Source organism: Mirounga leonina, unplaced genomic scaffold, assembly GCF_011800145.1.
Source record: "Mirounga leonina isolate KUSES-001 unplaced genomic scaffold, KU_Mleo_1.0 Mir_93, whole genome shotgun sequence".
NCBI classification, from domain to species: Eukaryota; Metazoa; Chordata; class Mammalia; order Carnivora; family Phocidae; genus Mirounga; species Mirounga leonina.
In genome coordinates this window covers 26,697,188-26,718,497 of record NW_023270854.1, presented here as the reverse complement: position 1 = coordinate 26,718,497, position 21,310 = coordinate 26,697,188, and the positions used below count along the sequence as shown (strand labels likewise).

General features: G+C 47.5%; 1 protein-coding gene across 1 annotated transcript in view; it reads right to left on the bottom strand.

Moving 5' to 3' along the window:
- The window catches only part of LOXHD1 (lipoxygenase homology domains 1), a 149,195-nt gene that overhangs the window by 72,153 nt on the left and 55,732 nt on the right, over window positions 1–21,310 (bottom strand). Inside the window, exons 9-15 of the mRNA XM_034995710.1 lie at window positions 21,098–21,233; window positions 20,367–20,527; window positions 19,276–19,362; window positions 18,706–18,841; window positions 8,118–8,272; window positions 6,308–6,468; window positions 572–648 (exon numbers count right to left, since the gene is read on the bottom strand). Coding sequence (XP_034851601.1) covers window positions 572–648; window positions 6,308–6,468; window positions 8,118–8,272; window positions 18,706–18,841; window positions 19,276–19,362; window positions 20,367–20,527; window positions 21,098–21,233 — 913 coding nt within the window. The remainder of the gene's footprint in view (window positions 1–571; window positions 649–6,307; window positions 6,469–8,117; window positions 8,273–18,705; window positions 18,842–19,275; window positions 19,363–20,366; window positions 20,528–21,097; window positions 21,234–21,310) is intronic.

The window sequence follows — 21,310 nt, the reverse complement described above, 5'->3', positions numbered from 1 at the left end:
TGTCCAGTTTCTCATCTGATGGATGAGGAAACGGAGGCAAAGGTGCATCAAGCTTGGCAGACAGTGTTTAGAGCGTTTTATACGCAGTGTTGTTGCTAAGTATTCTGATCCCGGCTTTACAAGTGAGGGATCAGAGCCTTAGAAGGATACATGTTTGGCTCAAGATGTCAACAGTTTGGGAGGAGCCAGCCAGGAGTGAAATTCTAATGTGGACCTAAAGCCCCATCATGAAACAGGGCACCATGCCGATGGTGCTCCATTTTAACACCCAGAAAGATCTGCGCCGTCTGTGCCTAAGGGAGGATAAAAACGTCTGTTTGGCTAGTGTTACTGCCTTTGTTGCTCGTATTGACATCCGATGCCACAGTGAGACTGTGTACACAGCCCAGATAGCGAAGAAGATTCCAGATCCTCCCTCAGAGCCTCTTCCTCTCCACTCTCCCCATTGCTGCCCCGGGGGGAGTGAAGTAAAGAGCTCATGCTTGTTCCAAGAGCTGGCTTCTGTGCAGCAAGGGGAGGGCACCTCTCTCACCAGGGACACACCCACCACCCGGTCATCAGGACGACTCACTCTTCAGTGCTGCATTGCTGTCACTGGGCAGCAACTCTCGGACCAACTGACCGTCATCCTTATCCTTGTCCAGCCACCTGGTAGGCAGACAAGGGGCTGTTAGCTCTTTGAGTGGCCGACGGCCACCCATCATGCTGCGCCTGCAGAGTCACCAGGGAGGTCAGAACTCTGCGTTCAGCAAAAGAAAAGACTCTACAGGAGCTGAGAACAAAGGGTCACCACCCAGACTGGGGAGGGAGGACTGCCCTGAGGAGGTGATATGGGCTGAGGTTGAAAGGATGACAAGGAGTTGGCTGGGAGAAGAGGGAGGTGCCTTCCTGAGGGAATAGCATATGCTGGGACGGGCAGAGCCTCCAGGAGTTGAATGAAGGCCACTGCGGATGGAAGGCAGTGAGGGAAAGAGTAGCTAGCATGCAGGGAAATGAGAAGGATCACAGGATATAGGACCCTTGGCAATCATAGTAAAGAGTTCATCTTGAAAGCCAAGAACACCGGAGTCACTGTTATCAGCAAAAATAACCACCTCTTTTTCAGAGAGCCTACTGTGTGCACGGCACTGTGCTGAGGGCTCTGGGGAAGGGGAGAAGGCAGAAAAGATACACTGTCATCAGTAATACACTGCTCAGCCCCTAGAGAACCTACGGTCTAGTTAAGAAGATGGGATAGACTAGGAGCGCCTGGGTGGCTCAGTCCATTAAGCAACCAACTCTTGATTTCTGCTCAGGTCATGATCTCAGGGTTGGGAGATGGAACCTCACAATGAGCTCCACGCTCAGCATGGAGTCTGTTTGAGATTCTCTCTCCCTCCCCCTTTGCCCCTCCCCCCACTCATGCATGCACTCTCTCTCTTAGTTAAAAGAAAAAGAAGATAGGATAGACTAGCCAAGGCACTGAAGGCCAGGACAAGGATGACTGTTGGCCCAAAGTAAGTGCAACAGGAATTTAGAGAAATGAGAACAGTTCGTGGGGAAGGGGCTTACTGAGTCCTCAAGGAGGAATGAGATTTGCCAACAAGGAGAAGCTGGGTCTGGACCCCATAGGGCTGGGTTTGATGGCCGTGACTCATCTATTCCTCAGAGTGGGCCATGGCCCCAGCTCTCTGCTGGCCATCCACCTGGGGGCAACACATCGGACTGGTTCACCCGAAAACACCATCCCCACTAAGCATGGGGATGCAGCCAGAGACATCAGACGGCCGTGCAAGCAGAGATGCCCAGGCCCCAGCACTCCCGAGGGTCTGTGATACAGGTCACAGCAGTAGAAGAGACACCCTCAACGTTCCCCAGCACCGTGGGGAAGCCAAGGTGCTCACCTCTGGACCAGTGTCTCCCCATTTGCCTTGCGTTGGAGCTCGGCTTGGCAACCCAGCCCTATTATACTCCTGGCAGGGAGGTGCCTCCTGGCCACAGAACCCATCAAAGGAAATCAAGGCATCGCCTTCTCTCCAGCCCCTGACATGGAGCTCAGGCCTCCTTAAACCACAGTCCCTCTGCCAATATACCCCACCCGAGGGTAGGGTCCGCATCCCTTCTCTCTTGCCCTCCCTCCCCAAGCATGTGATCTTCTATTCCCATAGGACATTGCTGCCTGCTGGCGGTTAGCTTGCACAAAATGTTAGTCGGCAGCTAAGTGATTACACTGGTCATGGGCTTTAGTGCTGTGAGTCTCAACACCAAAATCATCTGGGATTCCAAGACATGAAGATGCAATTGCAGAATTCTTGGCACTGACAAAGAAGGGGAGAGGAGAGATAGTTGAGAGCAGGGACTACTGCCTCAAGTCCCTCCAACTAACCCATTAGGAGCCTCCCCCTCTGTCCCGTGGAGGTCACCTGGCATCCACAGACAGGGACTGCAGAGAAGGGTGTGGCATAGCTGGGCTGTCACTCACAGGGATGGGAAGGGTGGAAGCCAGCGGGCCCGTGGCCATCAGGAAACCCAGGTGCCCTCCCGCCACTCTCCATCACTCACCCATCCCCAGGCCTGCCCCAGCAGTAAAGGGACACCGTGGCTTGTCATTTTAGCTTCCAACTGACGGGTATTAATAGATATTTCCAGATATAGTCGTTTTCTTTCAGCTTCATACATTTGGGCCCGGGTTCAGCGTGAGATGCTGCTAAATGGGTGAGCCCCTCTGCTGGTGATTTTATTGCTCTTTCCCTGAGCTCACAAGAGATGTGCAAGTATGCACACACGTGTGCACACAACACGCAGCTGCCAAAGCTAAAACGCTTACACCACCTGACCCTGGCAGAAAATTTGATCAAGATGCCCGCGTGTCCTCCCCCCAGCAGTTAACACACAGCTCAGGTGAAAAAGCAGCAGCGTGGGAGAGCTGGCTCTACCTCCAGGTGCTTTCAAGGCCTCCCAGGTCCCGAGTCGGTAAATGCCATCCCCACACGCCTCAGCAAGGTACAGGAATTCATTTTCTTAAAAAGGCACAAATGCTTTAAGTGTCTGGGGGCAGGGAGGACTCCAGGGTGTTTGGGGGCCTTGGCTCGCCTTCTGCCCTGCAATCAGCATCACCTCTGTCATTGGCAGACTCGGCTCCTTTCAAAGTGCAACCCCGTATCACCCTCGCCATCACTGCAGGACACATGCTGGTCAGGAAGGCGCAGAAGACCAGAGAAGTTAAGAAATTTCCCAAAGCCACACAGCAGGCAGGTGGCTAGACTCCTGGTCCCATACTCCCCCTGCACCATGCATGTAGCAATGCAGGTGGTGTGGACATACCGACTTTTTCCTCATCCCCTTTCCAGGTTCCCTGTCCTCCTACTGACCCATCTCAGGGCTCGGTCCTCACAATTCTTCATCCACACTCTCCCTGAAGGATCCTATCCATTTCCCTGACTTTAAATTCCATCGCTATGCTCTCATATCCTGGAGCTATTTCTCAAGGCCCAACTCTGCCTACTCGACTCACAAGCCCCTCAAACCTAATATGCCCAGCTAAACCTCCAGAGTCCAGCCCAGCCCCACCCTCAAGCCTTCCCTCCCCAGGCTCCTGGCTTCAGCAAAGGGAGCACGACTTCTGCCCACCTACCAAAGGCAGAGACCTGGGTCTCCAATTGCCCTCTCTCTCATGGGCATATCCCATGAGCTCTACCTCCAGGACCTGTCTCTGGTGTAGCCCCTTCCCCCTACCTCCACTGCCACTACCTAGGGCAAGCTGCCATGTTACAGACTTAAATGTGTCCCCTACAAATGATGTATTAAAGTCTTAAGCCCCAGTACCTCAGAATGTGACCTTATTTGGAAATAGTGTCCTTATAGAGGTAATCAAGTTAAAATGAGGTCCTTAGGGTTGGCCTTAATCCCAAATGACTGGTGTCCTCATAAAAAAGGGAAATGTGAACACGGAGACAGACATGTACAGAGGGAAGATGATGTGAAGACCCAGGGAGAAGATGACCATCTACACGCCAAGAATGCCTGTGACCACCAGAAGCCGAGAGGCACGGGGCAGATCTCATTCAGAGGGAAAACGGCCCTGCTGACGCCTTGTACTTGGACTTCTGGCCTCCAGAACTATGAGACAGTAATTCTGTTGTTTAAGACACTCCGTCTGTAGTGTGTTCTTACAGCAGCCTAGCAAACTAATACGTGCCATCACGGGCCCTGCAAAGCCTCCCACCAGGCTCCGTTTCTCCTCTGGATCCCCTATAGCCTGCCCTCCACCCAGAAGCCAGAGGGAACTTCCTCAGATGGACGTTCCTTGCCCAAAGCCACATAGTGGCTGCTTGTCCCTGCCTGACACTAGCCTCTGTCCACCGCTGACCTCACCTGGTGACCTTCTCTTTTGTCCACTGCTTTGGTCTCAATTAAGTTCTAGAACCCTCAAGCTCTTTCCCCAGCACTTTCCTTTTTATCCCTCAGGAAGTCAGCCCAACTGCCCCCTCTGCAGACAGAACTTACCCACCTCCTCCATCTCTAACCAGCCCACCTCAGTGTGGCCGCTCCCACTGCCTCTGCGCCATTGTGTGTTTCCTTCATCCTGTACCTCAGAGTTCATAAGTATGGCTTTCTTTGCTTATTTACTTGCTTATTGTTTAGTTCCCCTCTAGGCTATACACTTCATGAGGTCGGGGAGCAAGTGTGTAGTAAGTGCTTAATAAATCTCTTTCGAGTGGATGGGGATAAAGCTGCTCCACCTGGCATCCCAGCTGAGCAGCCTCCTGGCCCAGTGAGGGGGAAATGAATCAGTGATGGACCTGGAGAGAGACCAGAACTCTCCCACCTCATCTCTCATCCTCACGTGCCAGGCAGCCCCCAACCAGCCTCAGCATGAGCCTCCTCCTCAGTCCTGTGCCTCATGCCACTTCTCCAACCTGGATGACCCACCCTCCCTTTTTACCACCGACCCCCCCTCTGATCATTCCTGGCCCAGATCTAGTTCTACCTGTTTCTAGAAGCCTTTCTCAGCCTTCTCAGCCTTTACTCTGAGCCTCTTTCTGTCCATTAGTGCCACTTACTTAGAGCTACCTGAGTCATTACTTACCTTTTTGATATAATCCCTTATAATACTAATAGTGGCTAGACTTTGAAGACTGTAGAGACCTTTGTCATGGACAAAAATGTTTCATAATTATTGTCCCAGTGGCCTTCCATGGCTGGGAAACTACTCCTCCTGGGCTTGTGGGGGTGGTAAGCAATTCGGCTGTAGCAAATACGTCTGAATGAACTGGGTGCACATGAGTGCATTTGTGTGCATGGTTAGAGAAAAAGGAACATACTCACTGTGGGGCTGTTGGGCAGCTTGCCCCCACCCACTCCAAGGAAGACTGTCCTTAGCAGACCCACTCTCAGGAAGCCTGGGCCAGCCCTAATGAAGGGAGCTTGGACATGCAGCACCTTGTTGATGGGTGCAGGCTGAGTCCTAAGCAGACTGCGTGCACTTCCCAGATGTTGCCACAGGTGAATGTGAATGGCCAGCTTGATGGTGCAAAAAAAATTGATATTGCTCCTTGTTCTAAAAATCTCTGTCAGTAACTTCTAGAAGTCAATGGTACCCCAAACTGGTTATGAAAGAAACCCAAATGTTTAAGAAGAAAGAGAAACAAAACTTTACCTCACTAGCAAGCTGGGGAAAGGAAATGAAAACAAAGTAAGGTATCTTGAGAAAACATTCACAGGGACAGATGTGGTTGAAGGCCCATTCAAATTGGAAAAAAAACAACAACAACACCTTTGACTCAAGTTGAATTCAGTGGGTACCTAACAATATGAGGGAACTCCGTTAAATTCTGAAATTGTCATACTGTATCTTTTTTTTTTTAAGATTTTATTTATTTATTTGAGAGAGTGAGAATGAGAGACAGAGAGCATGAGAGGGAAGAGGGTCAGAGGGAGAAGCAGACCCCCTGCTGAGCAGGGAGCCCGATGTGGGACTCGATCCCGGGACTCCAGGATCATGACCTGAGCTGAAGGCAGTTGCTTAACCAACTGAGCCACCCAGGCGCCCTGTCATACTGTATCTTTAAAAAGTAACGACATTCTGGTACTTAAATAGACACCCCACGGTGCCCTGGGACACCAGACACCAGTGGCTCATCACCTACAGGTGCGGTGGGGACATGAGTCTAAGCACCAGCAGCAGGGGCCACCTCTTCCTGCCCTGGCTCCATCCTTAACCTACGACTGTGCTCCCTGGTCCGTGGTAGCAGGCAGGGCTGAGTCTCCCCAAAGCCAGGGCCCGGGACCAAAGCTGGAGAACACAGAGAGCAGCAGGACCACGCACCTGAGACACGGGAATTCCACATTGTCGCTCTCGGGCTGTCCCTCTTCTCTCACCAGCACCCGCTCCAGGAACCAGCCGCTTCCCCCGCCTTTGCCGTCATGCCTGATCCTCACCCGCCTCACCTTCCGCATGGTGACCGACTCAATGGTGAACTCATCGGCCTTCAGAAAGGAAGACCACAAGGCCAGTTGGACGGTGGCTCCCTTGGGGAAACACCAAGGGGAGACACAGGCCCAGAAATCAGAAAAGCCGGGGCTGATGGGTTGGGCTACTGATCTTTCACAGGTGGGTTGGGAGATACCTAGAAAGAACAGGTCTAACACCTCCTCCAACTACTCCCACTGCGAAGTCATTCCATGTCAAGTTCCCAACAAGGGAGGGCTTTATTTTCTGGTTAAACAATGGCCATTCCCTATGATCTCCTTCTAAAAGGCAGATCTCCCAGGCGGAGGAACATGATAAGCTGTTACCAGTCACTAATCATATATCATGAATTAATTCCTTGGCTAAACAACTCAGGCTCCTGCTACCGAAGGATACCAGCCCCCTTTCGAGGCATGGCTAGGACTGACTTGGGCGGGGGGGGGGAACCAGTGGTCTCGCTAATTGCACAGTTTTGCCTGCCAATGGGGCAGCAGAAGTGCAGTAGGGGCTGGAGAGTTGCTAAGCCTACATGAGCACACCTGGGAGCCTCCAGGAACAGGAGCATAAAGGTGGGATTGATGGACAAAGGAGTCAGAAGAGGTAGAAGAGTAGGAAAGGGTGAGTGTGGGTGGGAGGGAGAGAGGAAACCTATAAATCTATGTGAAGTTGCCCCCTCCGTCCCTCCCCAAATGAACCTCGGTCCACCCACAGCACTCAGATTATTTTTACCACCATAGCCTTCTTGTGTCTGTGACCCCAAGAACTGGGCCAGCCTGGAGTGGCCTCAGAGAGAGACCTCCACTCGATTTCCAAGGCTTGCCTTGCCCTCGTCGAGGATGGGGCAGCAGAGGTGGGGAGAGAGCCGAGGCTTGTGGTAGGTCAGTCTGCAAATCCGCTTCACCTGGTAAGCACCTTGGGCCTCATTTGATTGCAACAACAACTCTACTGAGCACCTACTCTGTGATGTAGGCCAGGCGGTACATCTGCATCCTTAATCCTCACATCAGCTGGCCACAGGCGGGCATCTCTTCCCATTTTAGATGTGGGGAAACTGAGGCTGGGAGAATGGAGCGACTGGCCCCACACTGGGTTTGCCCCCAGATCTGCCTGACACTTTCCCCATTGCCCCACATGGCCTCCCCAGGAAACCCATTCGACAGGTGGGGAAATGAAGGGGAGCACCCAGCACATCTGTGATGAGGCTAGCGGCAGAACCCAGCTCTTCCAGTCCCACATTTAGTGTCTTTCTTGGTTTCTCCTTCAAAAAGGAAATGGACAAAATGCCCCCAGTGTCATGTCTAGCGGAGAAGGCCAAGTTTCCAGCTTTCTACTAGCCTGGGTCCTCCAGTCCACAAGCAAGGTGCCCAGCATCCCTCCCTGCCTGGCCACCCCTGAAGGAAGAAAGGTGCTGCTCCTACCCCCAGATGTCTTCCTGTTCTGCCCCCTTCTCAAAGCTTATGGGTGGGGAGGGGACCATGACCCAGCAGGTCCCAGCTGGATCGTCCCAGGAGCCTAGAGGGTGTCATGCATGTTAGTTCGCCATTCCCCTGAGTGTGCCTCTCTGATGGCCGGGGCACCCATATCAGCTTCAGCAGAGCAGGGAGGACAGGGGAAGGGGACTGGGCCAGGGTGGGGGCGGGTAGGGACGGGGCATGGCTGTACTCACACTGCCCTTCTCAAACAGGTCGGTGTTATTCCTGCAATTGTACAGCAGCCGCTCGCCTGTGTCCCCCACGTCGCCATAAAGGCAGAGGTAGACATTGGCATCGGTTCCTGCGCCTTCGAGTTCTCCAGTGCACACGGTCACCCGGTACCGGGCCACTGGCAGGGAGAGAAAGGGACACAGGCTCCTAGCACTGGCCCTGCCACTCCTGCCTCTAAGCGCCCCGCCCCACCCCCAGGTCTCGCCTGGGCTGCCCCTGCGGCCTCCCTGGCTATGCAAACCCCATCCCACCCAGTCAAAAGTCAGCTCACCTGCAGATCCGTCTTCCCAGACAAACCAGAGGTTCCCAGGCCTAGTCAAGCATCAGAATCCCCTGGGAAATTCTTGTAAGAATGCAGATTCCTGTGTCCCACCGAGACTTCTCTAATTTTAGTTTCCAGAGGTAGGATCCCTAAAACTGCTTTGTTTATATGCTCCCCCAGGAGACTCCGAGGGGGTTGGTAGTGTTTGGGGACCACAGGTCTGCCTCAAACATTTTGACCCTTGATTCCATCCAGCCCAGCAGACTCTTTTGCCTCAGGTTGTTCTCTAATTCATATGTCCTGTGTTCTCAAGTAAGATAGCTTTTCTTTGGTGAACCAGAACTGAGCCCCCCTTTGCTTCAGAATGGAAAGGCACAAAATGCCCCTCCCACTGTGGGAGGGGCAGCAGCTTCTTTCCCTATTGAAAATGTACCTTGGAGGAGGCAGATGTGCATCCCTGCACATCAGAGCCTCCCTTCTCACTTCAAATAAGCTAGAAAGTGAAATTCATTCATTCATTCATTCACTCACTCACTCATTCATTTGCCCTATATCTAGTGACTGAAGCCCAATAGGTGCTAGGCACCATTATAGGACCGGGATTCAGCAGTGAGCAAGACAGACAGACTCGTGCCTCCATGGAGCTTCCATCAGAGGTGAGAGTGGATGGGTGGAGAGGAAAGATGGACAGTAAAATCATAACAAATTATGAACAGGAAAATTGCTGAGTTATGTCTGTGACAAAGATTACATAGGAGAGGGGTGCCCCAGAATGGGATGGAAGTGGGGGCGGGGAGTATGGTGAGGGAGTAAAAAAGGATTTAGAGATGCAGAAAAGCTTGCAGCAAGAAGCTGACGTCTGATAAAATGCCAATGATAAGGAGCCAGCCACAGGAAACTCTGAGAGAAGAGGGTGCAAGTAAGTGCAAAGCCCCAGTGTAGGGATGAGCAGCGAATATTCCAGGAGCAGAGAGAAGGCCAGTATGGCTTGGGTGAAGGAGGATTAGATGAAGCCCAGAAGTGGACCAAGGCCAGCATGGTGGGGGGGCGGTGTGTGTGTGACAGGCCAAGGTAAGAAGTGTGACTTCCTTTGGTTGGTTGTTTTTTTTAATACAATGGGAAGCCATCAGAAGGCTTTAGGCAAGAAGTAACCTGATCTGATTTATGTTTTAAAGAGCACTCTGGCTGCCATGTAGAGAACTGACTGTAGGGGAAGAAGGAGTGAATCAGAGAGACCAGTTAGGAGAATAATTACAGTTGTCTAGAAAAGACAGGAGGGTGCCTAGGACTGGGGGTGCAGTGGAGATGGAGAGAAGCCAGTAGATTAGAGATATGTTTTTGAGGTAGAACCAACAGTACTTGGTAATAGATTGGATAAGTAATTGAGGGAAAGAGGAATCATGGAAGACTCCTAGGTTTTGGCTTGGGTAACCAGGTAGATAGTATTTCCAGTGAGAAGTAGGGATGCCTGAGGGAAGGATGGGTTTGGAGATAGAAATCAATGGTTCTGTTTGTTCATTATAAATGCGTGCTATTAGATGTTCATAAAGAGAGGCCAAGATGGCAGTTGAATATGTGTCTGGAGAGTCAGGACTACTGACATGACTTTGGTCATCAATGGCACATGGATTCTGTTGAAAGCTTTGGGACCAGATGAGGTCCTCCATAGAGAGGATTATAGAGGGACACAAACATTAGAGATCAAGCCCAGGAGAAGGTAGCAACTCAGATGAGAAGCAGCCAGTGAAGCAAGGGGAAAAAGTACTGCTGGACATGTCTCTGAAACCAAGAGAAGGGAGGAATGATTGTCTGTAGCAAATGACACAGAGGACAGAGAGTGACTCTTGGTTTAGCTACATGGAAAGCACTGGTATCAAGGACAAGTGTAGCCTTAGTGAAATTATGGGGGAGGGAAAGAAGCCCTATAGCAAGAGTCTGAGTACAGAATAGGAGATGAGAAAGTAGATATAGTACTTGGATGCCTGGATGTAATTCCTTCAATTAGTCTGTTGTGAAAAGGAATACAAAAGAGAAATAATAGCTGGACTTGGGTGTAAGTTTAGAGAAGTTTTATTTTAAAATGTTTAAGATGTGAGATACTAGATTATTATACTAAATGGGAATGATCCTGTAGAGAAAAAGAAAATGATAATGCAGGAGAGAAGAACTAGCGAAGTTCTTTGGAGAGGAAAAAGAAGAATGACCAGAGCATAAATAGAGGACTAGCTTTTCTAGGATTCAAGAAACTACAACTACAGAGACTGGAGGGAGGGCAGAGGTGTGGCCACAAAGGCAGTGACAGGTTGTAGGACAGCCTTGAGTTCAAATTGAGTCATGAATTTAAAATGAGACCAGTCTACAAGGCTGCATGTTTTCCTACACCAAGTCCACAATAACTAAATAGGTCATTTGTTGGCTTTACCCAGGATCGGGTTTATCCAAGCAAGCATGACAGAGAGATATAAGGACAGAAAAGGTAAGGGCATGTTTAGAGGTAGATTATAATGGTGGCCCATGCAATCTGAGCCAGGTATAGAGAAACCTGAGTATAAGAAGAAAGTGATAATAAAATCAGTGGATTATAGGTCTTGATGAAGTTGAAAAATGTTAGGGGGGGAAAGGCAAAACTATGGAGCCAGTAAAAAGATCAATGGTTGCCAGGGTTTGGGCAGTGGGGGAAGGGAGAGATAAATAAGCCGAGTACAGAGGATTTTTTAGGGCAGTGAAATTACTCTTATAATACCATAATGATGGATACATGTCATTATAAATTTGTCCAAACCCACAGAATGTACAATACCAAGAGTGTTCCACAAGTAAACCATGAACTCAGGGTGCTAAGGATGTATCAGTGTAGGTTCATTAATTATAACAAATATATCACTCTGGTAGGGGATGATGATAATGGAGAGGGTATGCATGTGTGGGGGAAGGGAGTATATGATAAATCTCTATACCTTCCTCCCAGTTTTGCTATGAACCTAAAACTGCTCTAAAAAATAAAGTCTATTTTTAAAAATTAAGGAGATATTAAGATATTCTCAGATAAACAAAAACTGAAAAAATTCATTACTAATAGACCTGCCCTACAAGAAAAAGTTTATTTATTTATTTATTTATTTTTATTATCGAGTGGGGGGAGGGGCTCATATTATATTTATTTATTTATTATTATCGAGTGGGGGGAGGGGCTGAGGGAGAAGGAGGCCCTCTGCAGGGCTTGATCCTAAGACCCCGAGATCATGACCTAAGCTGAAGGCAGATGCTTAACCAACTGAGCCACTCAGGAACTCCACCCTACAAGAAAATTTAAAGGGAATCCTTCACATTAGACATTAGACAGCAACTTGAATTCACCCAAAGGAATAAGAGCACCAGGAAAAGTAATAACATAGTAAATATATAGACAGTATAGTGTAATTTTTGTTTGTAATTATTTTCTTCTCACATTTTATATAAAAGACAACTGCATAAAGCAAAAAATATAAAACTTCATTGGTGGCTTTATAATGTATACAGATGTAATTTGTATGACAGCATAGCACAAAGGAGGGGGAAGAGAATAAACCTATATTGGAACAAAGTTTTTGTATATTATTGAAATTAAGTTGATATTAATCTGAACTAGATTGTTATAAGTTAAGATATTAATTGTAATTCTCTGGTCAACCATTAAAAACTAACAAAAAATACATATTAAAAGAAACAAGAAAAATGGTATTCTAGAAAATATTTAACACAAAGGAAAGTGGTAATATAAAAATAGAGGGACAGAAAAAAAGATATGAGACATAAAAAACAAATAGCAAAATGGCAGGCATAAATCCTGCCATATCAGTAATTACATTAACTATAAATGAGCTAAATATTTCAATCAAAAAGCAGAGTGTGTGGTCATCCTGCAGAGACAGGGTGGTCCTTTCACCCCATATTTGCTCAGATATCAAGGCTGATGATGCCATACAGGTACCAAGAGTGAATATAAGATGTATCATTCACATAATGAGGAGTTCTTGGGAGAGTATGGTAGGTTTCCAAGAAGGTACAAATATGGCTTGAGGAAGCAGGGAGGAGTGACTAGCTTGGGATTTTATGGTGATTAGGACATAAGAGTTCCCTTGTGGGGGGTCAGGACTTGCATGGCTTGAACTTTCCACCAGTGCTAAGAGAGGAAGCATCCAGTCTTATCAAATTGCCCAGATGTCAGGCAGAAAGTGGGAGGGGTAGTGTAGCTTGAAAGCTGTTAGCAGTCAAACACCAAAAAAAAGTCACACTATTACACAGAGATTGGCAAAATTGATAATGAATCTAACTATCTGCCATATACAGAGATACACTGTAGATTCAAAGACATAAATAGGTTGAAAGTAAAAGAATGGCCACCAGAACTGGCTATAACTGAATAGACTTATAACAAGTGTAAAGATTAAATCAGTAATAATAATAAAAAAAAAAATTACTCACAAAGGAAAGCCCAGTCCTCAATGTCTTCACCACTGAATTCTATCAAGTATTCAAAGAAGAATACATACCAGTTCTTCTCAAATTCTTCCAAAGCATAGGGGGGAATATTTCCAACTCATTTTATGAGGTCAGGATTACTCTGATACCAAACCAGACACAGATATCACAAGAAAAGAAAATTACATACCTATCTCTTTTATGAATATGGATGCAAAAATCCCCAACAAAATACTAGTAAATCAAATCCAGCAACATAAAGAATTATACACCTTGACAAAGTAGAATTTATCCCAAGGATATAAGTTTTGAAAACCAATTAATGTAATGTATCATATCAATAGAATAAAAATAAATATGATTATTTCAATAGGTTCAGAAAACACATATGACAAAATCTAACACTCTTTCATGATAAGAAAACCATCAACAAACTAGGAATAAAAGGGAACTTCATCAACCCATAAAGTCATCTATGAAATACCCACAGCCAACACATAATTAATGGTGACAAACTGGATGCTTTCCTTAAGATCAGAAACAAGACAAGGGTATCTGCTCTCACCATTTGTTTTCAACATGGTACTGGAGGTTTTAGCCAAGGCAGTTAGGCATCCAGATTGGAAAGGAAGAAGTAAAACTATCTCTGTGCATGGATGACATGATCCTATACACAGAAAATCATTAGGATTCCATTCAAAACTATTTGAACTAATAAATGAGTTCAGCAAAGTTGTAGAGTATAAGATCAATATACCTGAATCATTGTACTTCTATTCTTTTGCAATAAACATTCTGAAAATGAAATTAATAAAACTTCTCCATTCAAAAAAGCATAAAAAGAATAAAATATGAATAAATTTAACAAAACAAGTGAGAAACTTATGCTCTGAAAACTACAAAATATTGTTGAAAAAAATTAAAGATTACTTAAATAACTGGAAAAGCATCCCACGTTTACTGATTGGAAGACTTACCACTGCTAAAAGGCAAATGCTAAGTGTCTTCTGCCTTTAGCCTTCAGTCTCTGCATAAATGAAGTTGATGCTTTTGTGTTTAGCTCCCACTGATAGAACTGGTGGCAGTAAGAGGGATGAACAGCATTAACTGGTGTGAGAACAGAAATGGGGAAGCATAGAAGGGAAGGAGGAACACCAGCTTCGCTTATTCTTAATCCTGACAAAGGACAGTTCTGCTCTTTCAGCTGTAACTATCAGGCAATTCCCAGAAGCAAACTGATGAGGGAATGTAGCAATCCCTTTGCCTGGAAATTCCAGTCCTGTTTGCTCAGGAGCGTTAAGGTTCATTTGGCTGGAAGTTCTCAGGACTCCTGATCTTCTCCAGGGGCTCCTCCCAGCCCACCAACCATTGAGGCCCCAAGCTCCTTCCTGGCAGCAAGTGTGCGGACAATTCAAAATAATTGTATTGTTAGCCATCAGCAGCAAAAGACTTCAAACAGATGGGTAAGTACCAGAGCCTCTTGTACTTTAATTTAAAAATTACAGCTCAGCCTGATTAACAAGAAGCTCCCCTTTCCAGCAATTGAGTCCAGTGGTCTTTGCCCATTCGTCAGTGGTGTGTAATCACATCTGCTGCACACGCAGGGGAGAATGCAGATCACAGTGCTTCTACCATCCCACAAAACTCCTGAGGAAGGGCAGGGTAGACATGTATCGCAAGCGGTGTGTATCTAGTCTGTGTCCCCGGTCCGTGTTAGTCAGTGAGGTCACTCCTCAAAGCCTCTTGATGTCACACATGGCATTAATTGCTTCTTTGACTGGCCCTTGTTTTTTAAGTAAACCCAGAGCAACATAATTCAAAGTTAGAGAACTGGTTTTTTTAAAATTTATTTTTATCTATTTATTTGAGAAAGAGAGAAAGGGTGCATGCATGTGCAGGGGGTGGGGGTAGAAGAGCAGAGGGGGAGGGAGAGAGATAAGCACACTCTGTGCTGAGCACAGAGTCTGACATGGGGCTCGATTCCAGGACCCCAAGATCATGACTTGAGCAGAAACAGAGTCAGATGCTTCACCAACTGAGCCACCCAGGTGCCCCAAGAATGGTTTTAAATTGGTTCTTATTTTATGTGAGTCCAAGACTTTCCACTTAAGCGACTGCCAGATAGCCCTGCACATTATTCACTATACCCTGGTACCAACTGGGGAAGTGGGACTTGCCATCAGCTCTATTTACTGTTACAAAGAAGCATCCAGACTACAAAAGGAGATCCAAGTTCCTGTAGAGGTGAATGAGGACATGGGGGGGGGGGGGCGGTTCCAAGCACAACAGAAATTTATGTGGGCCAGATAAAGCATCTGGGAGATAGAATCCAAGTTGACATGGGCTTGAAAGTACTGCCCAGGACCCCCCAGAAGACATCAAACTGCTGTTAGAGCCACGACAGACAGCCCTTCGATCCAATCCTGTTCACTAGAGACTTTTTCCCCCCATTAAAATGGTTCTTTAATAGTATTACAGAAGACAAAAACGAACAGCTATGATAGGCCCACATCTTGTACACTGTAAAATGTTACACACACGTTTACACATGTAACCTATAGACATGCTCTTCCTCCCTACCCCTTCTACAACCATCTCTCCTTGTCTGTCAAATCCCTACTCAGACAAGACCTAGCTCAAATGGCATTTCATCTGCAGGTTCTCCCAATGTCCTGGGCAGAAAGTTCATCTTGCCACTGTGTCTCCACGGCATTCTTTCACCTGCCAGAGCCAACTTCAAAATGGCTCTTGAATTTATCCTCTCTCTAGTCTAGCCAATTCTTGCCCGCTTCCAGTATCTCTTCTTCTCCCCGCTTGATGACTTCTTATAGGTTTGCCCCTAAATCCATCCTCCATACATCCATGAGATAGGCCAGGAGAAATGTTCGGAAGAAGGAGCTAGAAGGAGTTCCAGGATGGGGTGGAGTGTCACCAAGGTCATGAGAGGGTTGGGAGGTAGGAGCCTGAGTCAGAGGTGGGGCATGTTGCTCAGAGGAGTTTCATGGGATGATCCCGAGGGAGGTACTGGGGTGGGGAGTAAGTGGGTGGGAGGCAGCGATCATCAAAGTGGATGAGGAGCAGGATATGGGTGAGGGGATTTTCCACATGAACATTGAAAGGAGCAGGACAGAGGCTCCTAAGTTTTGATGTGCAAAAAATTACTTGGTATGCTTGATAAAAATGCAGATTTTCAGGTATAGCCCTCAAAGAATCTAATCAACATCTCTGGGGTGAGGCCAAATTGTGTTCCCCCCACCCCCCCATTCAGTTTAAGTCCTAACCCAGGTGCCTGGGTGGCTCAGTCGGTCAAGCAGCTGCCTTCTGCTCAGGTCATGATCCCAGGGTCCTGGGATCGAGCCCCACATCGGGCTCCCTGCTCAGCGGGGAGCCTGCTTCTCCCTCTCCCTCTGCCTGCTGCTCTGCCTACTTGTGCTCTCAATCTCCCTGTCAAATAAATAAATAAAATCTTAAAAAAAAAAAGTCCTAACCCACAGTATCTCAGAATGTGACAATATGGACGTAGGGCTTTTAAAGAGGTGATTAAGCTAAAATGAGATCCTATGGGTGAGCCCTAATCCAATATGACATAAGAAAGGATGAGGACACAGACAAGAGCACACACAGAGGGAAGACCATGTGAGGACACAGCAAGAAGGCGGCCATCTACAAGCCAAGGACAGAGCCTTAAAAGAACCCAACCCTGCTGACCCATCTTGGGCTTCTAGACTCTAGAATTGTGAGAAAACTAATTTCTGCTGTTTAAGCCCCTGGTCTGTGGTATTTTGTTATGGGAGCCCAAGCAGACTAATATACTGCCCTAGAACAATGGCAGGAGTTGGGGGTCTGGAGAATGACCGAGAGACATGTTACACCACCTTCAGTGAAAGAAAAAAGTAACCAGAGGACACCAGAAGATGGGATTGATCTGGGGCAGAGGCGACACCATGAGATGGTGGGAGCCCCACGTCTGAGAGTGCAGAGGAAGTCGGGCAAACCCCCTCCCCCTGGCCCCACAGTCTCTGAGGAGGGAAAATAGGTTTGGAGGGATGAGGTAGCCAGGCTTCAGTCAGGTAAAGAGGACGTGGAGGTAAAGAACATCTTGGGTATTCTAAGTAAAAACAGTAGATTTCTTTCTGGAAAAACCTCACTAAAATGACAATATATAACAGGTATTTTCAGGACTTAACCAAACAAAAAAAGGACAAGTAGAGATAACAGCAACAAGATTTGGGGCGCTTGACAGCCCCTGGAAAAGTGATTAATACCTTAGTGCAGTGGTTCCTCACCAGCAGCATCACCTAGAAATCTGTGAGACAAATTCCTGGGTCTCACCCCGGACTTCCCGAGTCAGAAGCCCCGTGGGTGGGGCTGCACACTCTGTGGCAACAAGTTCTCTGGGTGGTAACACACATGGAAGTTTGAGGATCCCTGACTCACCAGAACTGATCAGAACTATCCCCTGTGAAATCTGAGAGGCAACCAACAAAAAGGGCCAGGAATGAAAGCACCAGGTAACTTCAGAAACAGGAAGTGAGGAGCTAAAGTCATGAGAACTGGTTAGAAAGATCGAGGAAGCCCTTAGGTCCCAAGACCCCCTCCCCACTGGTTCACATGTGCAAGCTCCATTCCGGCACACAAAGGGGACAGATCTGACAAGAGCAGGTGTGTTTCTACCTCAATGGGCTACATTATTATATCAAGTCCCAGTTTGGGGCAGAATCCTGTTATCTACCATGTTCCCGGGGAGATGGCTGCCTTGTTGTCTCAGAAAATAGTACTGAATGTGAAAAGACAGAGGATAGCCCTTGACCCAGGAGGCGGGAGACCTTGTTCTAGGTCTGACTCTGTCTCCAACTGTGCAATCAGGATAAGAACTCCCCATTTTCCTGAATTGCATTAGGCTATTTTAAAGGCCTTTGAACCCAAATATTCTATGGTCACATTTTTAATTACAAATGAAGAAGCAGCATAAAGTAGATGACAGATCGTGCTAAACACCAGCATTGCCTAATTAGACTAATAGACAGGGTGATCCCTTAATAGATATTTGCCATGTGGGGTTTCTATGTTTTTGAGTATTTACTTCTATTTAAATCATTTCAACAAATATATACAGAGCTTCTACTGGATGTACGAATGTCTGAGAAGTGACACTATCCAAATATTTAGAAGAGCTACCGGGAACTATGAGTGACATTGTTTTCGATATATTAACTCTTTGTAATTTTGCAGTATTGCTCTATGATTTAAAAATTAAGGACTGCCACAGTGATAGCAAATAGGTTAATTATCTTAAGTGCCAATTCTGATCAATTACTAATGTCTGCTTGGAGTGCTGTATTGGGAGCTTTGAAATTCATTTCCAACTCAGTGGGAGAGAATGCTCCATCACTTAGTGATGTCTGCCAAGGGAAAAGGACAGGACACGTGCTGCGTCTCTGTCTGTTCTGCTACCATCATCTAGAGGCAAAATGATCTCCCTTTACCCCTGTGAATGTGGAAACTGGACCCCAGATTAAAAGCTTAGTTCCTCTCCTACGAGCCTTAAACAGAAACAGAGGACTCATCCCGGGCAGCCAATCATGGCTTCCAGATACAGTCTTCCTTTTGGGGAGCATCTCATGCATAATTTGAAGAGAATGTTTCTTTAATGTCAGGAAGGCTGTGGAGAAACATTGCTCCGTGCAGATTCTTCTCATCCCCTCAGCCACCTGAAGACCCTTAAATGTCGCCTCCCTCCCCCACACCCACCACCACAGAGCTCTAGCATCATGCCTTAGAGAAGCCAGCCCCGTCTCCCCCGGAATGGAGAGCTGGTCAGTACTCACTGCCCATTATCCTCCGCACTGTCGGGCCCTCGGCGGTCATTTCTCTCACAATCTCATTGTCATCCTCGTTGGCATCCAGCCAACGATTGCAGTTGAAGTTGTACTTGTCCTTGGTCAGAGTGTTTACCAGGGTCATCTGGAATGAAGTCCTGGGGTGAGCAAGAAGTTGTACCCGAGACAGACCACACCCTGGGGTCGCCATTCTGCTATCTCAACAAAGGGAGGCCAAGGCCATCCCATAGAGATGACTCTTGTGGAAGGTGGAGTTCCAGATTAACATCTATCCCTCTTGCTCCCCGGAGACCCATGCTTGCTTAGCAACCAGTTGACTAGGGAAGAATGCAAGTCTCCTAACACCTAAGCATTTTCTCAGTCGACTTTGGAGGTCCTGTCCCCATCAGGACATCCCCGTGTCCTATGTCCAAATTCGGGTCTCACTCTGAGACCCACGCTTACCCACCCCCACTCCCAAGAGAAATAAAGGCAAACTTAGGTGACAGGGTCATTAGAAAGGGACCGTTCCTGTTCCTCTCCCAAGCACCTCCCAAGCCCTGGGATGGCACACCTCACCCTTTCTAAATGCCATCCGGAACCAGGGCTCCTTCTGTCATGCCACACCCGAATCTTGTAAAACCTGCCAAGATCCGGGAGCTCAATCTATGGGGAGAATTGACAAGGTTTGGGTATACATAATCAAGTGAAATGTGTTTAACCTCACAGCTGACCCCTTGCCAGGAGGGCACTCGCTCTGGGCCGTGTCTTCAGCAGTGAGGATGGCTTTGTTTCAAGCCACCCTCATAGACTGTGTCCTTTCACGCCCTTGCAACCAGGGGCACGTGAGGGCAAGACAGCCATGTAGGGCCCGGGTTCAGTCTGGCCTGGCGAAACCGAACAAAAATAACTGACCCACAGTAGGATCCTGAATAAAGAAAAGCTTCCAAGCAATAAACTCCCAGTAACAAAACCTATATGGCAACCCTGCAAATTAGCACAGGCCCACAGCCCCAGGACTCCGCTGGGCACTAAAACAGACTAAAAGATCAATACAGCAGTCATGCCCTTTCCCTAGGGGCTCGCAGTCTAGCCAGGAAGACAAATACATGAAGAGCAATGAACTGAGTGTATAACAGAAGCACCAGTGGGGTGCTCTGGGAAGACAGCTGAAAATTACAAATCATTCTCACCTAAAGGTCAGAGCACACTTCTGTTGGCAAAACAAGCCTTGCTCTAGTTATATACGCATCAGAAATTTAAAGCTAAGTTTCTTTTAAAATATTCTACCATTTATACTTTCCCTTCAATTTGCTCCTCACTCTCTAATTCAGTCCAGATCAGATGGTTTGACGTTAATGTGTTCAGGGTCTCTGTTCTACAATGATTCCCCAAGTTTCAAGGCTCTTCAAGAACATGCTATACCTGCTTCTTTTCCCCAGGCTTGGTTCTGGAGTGTCTGATTCAGGTGAAGGGCCAGATGCAAAGTGGACCCCATTCAGTCAGTAGGTCACTCTGACACCCCTTGCAGGGTCCTGAAGTTCTGGTAGCACCCTTTTGTCTTCAAACTTGATTCAAAATCTAGCTTAGAAAACCATCCTCATGACAAATACCTTTTATATCCCTTCCTCTTTCCTCCTCCCTCCCACCACATTATACTTCCCTCCTACCCTAAATTTCTCGATCACGCCTGGTTTGAACCACTTGTTGTTGGGATTCAGGAGAATCTCGTCTGTCCGCCCCTTCTGTCCATAAATCTGGATGAAGATGGGAGAGTTGGTACCAGCTTTCTTCAAGTCGGTTGTCCAGACCCACAGGGACCAAGGGAATTCTGCAGAGACAGGTCAAGCTGTCCCATAAAGACTTCAGGAATAAAGTATTTTCATGTTACCAGTGGGGAAGAGAAGCAAATCAAAGGTGTTTAGGACTGAAGTGCAGATCATGCACAGGTGTGGCCCACTCTCAGAAACCCACTATAACAGGTGCCAATATTAGGGACCCAAGGATTCCTTGCTATTTGAAAGAGGGTACCGCAATGATCCTTTTAATGACAAAAGCCTATTAGTATGTTTTAAATAGGAAAAAGAGGTGACTCCCTGCACCCTATGTATATTCAAAGTGCACTGTGTTGAATCATTCAGTTTAACATCTAGCCCATCACAGCAGCTTATTCAAATTGGGGTCACGGGGGTGCTAGCCATGGTGCTGGGTATGTAACTCTATGGGGCCTGTACCTTGGAGAAATGAGCTTCCTGCGGGGCCCATTCTCTTCCTCTCTGGAGGAGAAATGAGAAGCAAAAGTGGACCCCTACACAGCGGAGCTCTTGCCCAGGGGTCTGACATCCTGGCCTCTGCTGGCCCTGTCTGGGAGGCCACCAACCTCTGGGCCCTCTTCACCTACTTTTCAGCCTCTTCTTCCTGAGAGACACCATCTCGTAGAGCTGCCTCTCAATCAGCCCATCTGCCTTCTTCTCATCCAGCCAGTTGCTGCAAGGGAAGGTCTGTTGGATGCCCGTGAAGGGGCACAGAATCACCACCTGGGGGTGGGGGAGGCAGATCATGAGTCTCCTGCAGCAGGTCCCCTGGTTGGGACCTCCTTACAATGTCTGACATC